The 4,996-nt window shown below is 49.7% G+C and overlaps 1 protein-coding gene across 1 annotated transcript in view; it reads right to left on the bottom strand.

Moving 5' to 3' along the window:
- Window positions 1–4,996, bottom strand: part of LOC109925754 (ephrin type-B receptor 4-like) — a 190,249-nt gene that overhangs the window by 21,576 nt on the left and 163,677 nt on the right. The window contains exons 2-3 of the mRNA XM_048620045.1: window positions 2,608–2,690; window positions 1,792–2,111 (exon numbers count right to left, since the gene is read on the bottom strand). Coding sequence (XP_048476002.1) covers window positions 1,792–2,111; window positions 2,608–2,620 — 333 coding nt within the window. The 5' untranslated portion in view covers window positions 2,621–2,690. The remainder of the gene's footprint in view (window positions 1–1,791; window positions 2,112–2,607; window positions 2,691–4,996) is intronic.

Below are 4,996 nucleotides of genomic sequence, written 5' to 3'. Positions count from 1 at the left end.
AAGGACACCCAGGTCCCTCTGCACAGCAGCGTGCTGCAGTTTTTCACTGTTTAAATAATACTCCATTTTTACTGTTATTCCAACCAAAATGGATGACGTCACATTTACCAACATTGTACTCCATCTGCCAGACCCTTGCCCACTCACTTAACCTATCTATATCCCTCTGCACACTTTCAGTGCTCCCTGCACACTTCGCTCTAACACTCATCTTAGTGTCCCTTCAGTCCATGCCGACTATAATCCCCAAACTAAACTAGTCCCACCATCCTGCTCCTGGCCCATATCCCTCCAAACCTTTCTTACTCATGAACTTATCCAAATGTCTTTTAAACATTGTAACTGAACCTGAATCCACCACTTCCCCTGGAAGTTCACTCCACACTCAGTGTAAAATAATTGCTCCTCATGTCTTCTTTAAATCTTTCTCCTCGCACCTTAAAAGTATGTTTAATTCTGTGGGATTTCTTACAAATTTATCCTTCCTCTCAGTTCCTGTCTCTGTTCCAAGAATCGCAGAAAACCAGAATGCAGCTACAGCAGAAAGTCAAATGAAAACTTGGCATTTATTGCTGGAGGAATAGAGTATAAAAGTCAGGCTGAATGATGCTGTTACAGGACAGTGTATTAGTGAGCTGCACCCAGAGTACTGTGTACAGTTTTGGCTCCCTTACTTGAGGGGGGATGTAGTTATATTGGAAACAGTTCATGGGAGATTCACACGATTGATTGCAGAGATAGAAGGGTTCGTCTTATGAGGAGAGATGGAGCAGTTCAGGCTTATACTCTCTGGAGTTTAGACGTTTGAGGGGAGATCACATTGAGGTACAGCAAACTTTATTTTAACCAGCACCTCGTGAAATGGCAAAAATTATATACCTCAAATACCGCAATGTTTACTGAGCTATTCTGTCCAATCATTTTAAAAATTGGATTACCTTGAATGGCCAAACAAAATATCGACAGATGATTCAATTTCAAGTCAATTTCTCCTCAAACACTGTGATATCTGAGTATCCCAGGGGTAGGGGAGTCCAAAACTGGAGCTTTAGGTGAGAGGGGAAAGATTTAAAAGGGACCTGAGGGGCAACGTTTTCACACAGAGGGTGGTGTGTGTAAGGAATGAGCTGCCAGAGGAGGTGGTGGAAGCTGGTACAATTATAATATATAAAAGTCATCTGGATGGGTACATGAATAGGAAAGGTTTAGAGGGATATGGGCCAAATGCTGGCAGATGGGGCTGGGTTAATTTGGGATATCTGGTCAGCACGGACGGGTTGGGCTGAAGGGTCTGTTTCCGTGCTGTTCAGCTCTATGAATCTAGTCAGTTGATTTAGTGGGGGACTGGGGGACGCGCATACCCCCAGCACTGCATTTCTGCTAACGCAGTGCATGTTTCTACACTGATCATGTGTCCTGGTTATCTGGAATATTTTATGAACCGGTAGCCCTCCTGTAGGAGCTGGTTAATGTAAGAGAGTGTGGCTGGGTGTAAAGCAGACGCGGAGAGGATTTTTCTTCAGGCGTGTAAATCCCGAATGAGAAGTGATAGTTTCAGAATAAGGGTCGGCTGATTTAAAACAGAAACGAGGTGGGAATTACTTCTCAAAAAAGGATTGTGAGTCTGGGAATGCAGTTCCCCAGAGCGCGGTGGGAGCCAGCAGGAAAGTGCAGATGAGATCAGCCACCATTGTACTGGATGGCATGCAGACTCGAGGGCCTGAATGGCCTGCTCCTAGACCCTAGCACATCCACGTCAAACACAATGCCCGCCCGGTGCCCAGGCCTTACCTGTGCCAGGTATTCCAGCTCGCGGTTAACCCCGGACCCTGCGATCAAAGGGCTGTGGACAATGCCAGGGTCGTCCTCAGGGTTCCTGCGATGGGATCCCGCAGGCGGGGCGTGCATCCCCGGGGGGCCATAGGGGGCCGGCGGGCTGACAGGGTGAGGGGGCACATTGGGCTGCGGGTGGGCCAGGAAGCCGGGGGAAGGGGCGTCGTGCCCCAGGAAGCCAGGCCCTGGGGGTCCAGGGGCAGGGCCGTAGCCATACTGAGGCATGGGGTATGGGGGGGTCTGGGGAGGGGGGTAAGGGGTCAGCCCGACCGGGTAACCTGAAATAAAACAAAACAGAGAAAGTAGGATGTAGAGGGAGCTTTACTCTGTATCTAAACCCGTGCTGTCCCTGTCCTGGGAGTGTTTGATGGGGGACAGTGTAGAGAGAGCTTTACTCTGTATCTAACCCCATGCTGTCCCTGTCCTGGGGAGTATTCGATGGGGGGGACAGTGTAGAGGGAGCTTTACTCTGTATCTAACCCCATGCTGTCCCTGTCCTGGGAGTGTTTGATGGGGGATAGTGTAGAGAGAGCTTTACTCTGTATCTAACCCCGTGCTGTCCCTGTAGTGGGGGTGTTTAATGGGGACAGTGTAGAGGGAGCTTTACTCTGTATCTAACCCCGTGCTGTCCCTGTCCCTGGGGGGGTGTTTGATGGGGGGGGGGAGACAGTGTCGAGGGAGCTTTGTGCTGAATGTCAATCAGTGACGAGTCGCACATGAGATTGACCCTGAGCTGAGGCACGTGCCCACTTTCCAAACCCAAACGTGACATACCTGGTGCAGACATTAAACCTGTTCAGGCACCCCGTCTGTCTCCAAAAACTTTCAGTGTGTTCTGGGGAGAATAGGAGCGGGCTCTGGAGAACAACAAAATAGAATTAATTAATAGCTTCTAAAAACACTTTGGGATGTTTCCTGCTCGATATTATCCCATAAGAATGTCACGTGCTGGGACTGAGCAGCGAAACACGCAGCTAAATAATTGCAGATGGTGCAGGAGTGAAGCGTACGATTCCAACCTGCTTTAAGTGCCACGTTTCGAGTTACTTGCACAGCTCGGCTCGTGTTAATGTGGTACCGTGTAATATCATGGGATTGTTGTCACGCTGCGCAGCTTTAACAGACCAGTATCCACCTGCTGAACTGGCGCGCGGCATAATATTTTCAGAATTATACAAAGGCGTTCACAAACGACTTTCCCCTCCGCTCCCCCTTTTCTCGGACTGTCCTCACTGGGGACTAACTCAGCTCCCCCTTCTGTATTTTTCACACCCAGCCAGCACCGATTTAATCAAACGTGGGTATATAGTGAAGGAAACGACAGAGGGGCTAAATGGAAATGGCATCGCACAGAGAGATAACGCGCTCCAGATGAAGCCACCTCCTTTTAAGATAGTAAGATTAGGTGATGGCCCTGTTACCCCAGAGATCCAGGTAATCATCTGAGGAAGGGTCACCGGACCCGAAACGTTAGCTCTGTTTTCTCCTTCACAGATGCTGCCAGACCTGCTGAGCTTTTCCAGCAACTTCCGTTTTTGTTCCTGATTCACAGCATCCGCAGTTCTTTCAGTTTTTAGCTGGGGATCCCGGCTCGAGTCCTGCCACGGCAGATGGTGGAATTTGAATCCAGTAAATATCTGGAATTAAGAATCTAACGATGACCATGAATCCATTCTCAATTGTTGGAAAAACCCACCTGGTTCACTAATGTCCCTTTAGGGAAGGAAACTACCATCCTTACCTGGTCTGGCCTACATGTGACTCCAGACCCACAGTAATGTGCTTGACTCTGAACTGCCCTCTGGGCAATTAGGGATGGGCAATAAATGCTGGCCTGGCCAGCGACGCCCTCATCGCGTGAATGAATAAAGAAAAAAGAATAAGGTGCTATTCAGCCTGACATCACTCTGGAGCAGGTAGGGACTCGAACCAGGGCCTCCCAGCTCAGAGGCAGGGACACTACCACCATGCCACAAGATCCCAACTCAATAATTACTAGGGCAATGCAGAGTTGAGGAGGGAAATATGGGGTCAGCCCATGGCCTCATTGAACAGCAGATCGATGGGCCAAGCGGCCTACTTTAATTCACAGGTCATGATATTAATGGACTGAACGTCTTTTTTTAAATTTAATAACATGCTCTGACTCTTGTTTCTTTTTGTTTAACTTTTATTCCAGGTCTTTATAGAATTCAGATTCCGCCAACTGCCACAACAGGGGTTTGAACCCACGCCAATTCCGATCTGAACCTGGCGTTCAAGATTAACCCAGCCCAGCAATAAACCCCACACCCGCGCCCCCCCCCCCCCCCCCCCGCCAACCCCTCCCCATTGACCAGGTACGGGGAAAGCCACTTGCTGCTCTAACGAGAAGGGGCTTTCGTGCTGAAACGGAGCCCGTTTACGGTCAGATGTCCCACTGATAGGACGGACGCTGTTTCAGAGGCGACGAGGAGGATCTGGACATTCGGCAAAATTTTTAAAAAAACCCGAAAGAACTGCGGTTTCTCCAAATCAGGAACAGGAACAGAAGTTGCCAGAAAAACTCCGCAGGTCCTGCAGCATCTGTGATGAAGGAAAAAAAAAACAATCGGAGTTTAACGTTTCGGTTCCGGTGACCTTTCCTCGGGATCTGAGGAAGGGTCACCCGGCCCGAAACGTTAACTCCGATCGCTTTCCTTCAACAGATGCTCCCAGACCTGCTGAGTTTCTCTGGCAACTTCTGTTTTTGTTGCGGATAGTGGGCCCTGGTCTTCTGAGATTCACAGAAATCTGAACGATAGTAGGTGGTTCAGCCCTTCCAGCCTACTCTCTGGGAGGGCAGCAAGCCCAGTACCCTATTCTAGCCTAGCCCTTGATCCCTGTCATTCTCCTTCCTTCCCAAAAACACACTAGGCCTCAACCACATTTCCCGCGGTAGTCAATTCCACATTCTCACTCCCCTCCCATTAATTCCTATAGAGTTGCTGCATTGCGGCAGCAGGCCATTCGGCCCATCGAGTCCACATCAAACCCTCCAGAGAGCATCCCACACCCAGACCCATCCCCCCCTACCCTAACCCTGTAACCCCGCATTACCCCCCCCCAACAGTGGCCAACCCACCCTAACCTGCACATCCCTGGGCACTATGGGACAATTTAGCACGGCCAACCCACCCTAACC

The sequence above is a fragment of the Rhincodon typus genome, chromosome 45 (genome assembly GCF_021869965.1).
Source record: "Rhincodon typus isolate 14 chromosome 45, sRhiTyp1.1, whole genome shotgun sequence".
Lineage (NCBI taxonomy): Eukaryota > Metazoa > Chordata > Chondrichthyes > Orectolobiformes > Rhincodontidae > Rhincodon > Rhincodon typus.
The sequence above is the reverse complement of the archived record's forward strand: the minus strand, read 5'-3'. Positions and strand labels throughout refer to the sequence as shown.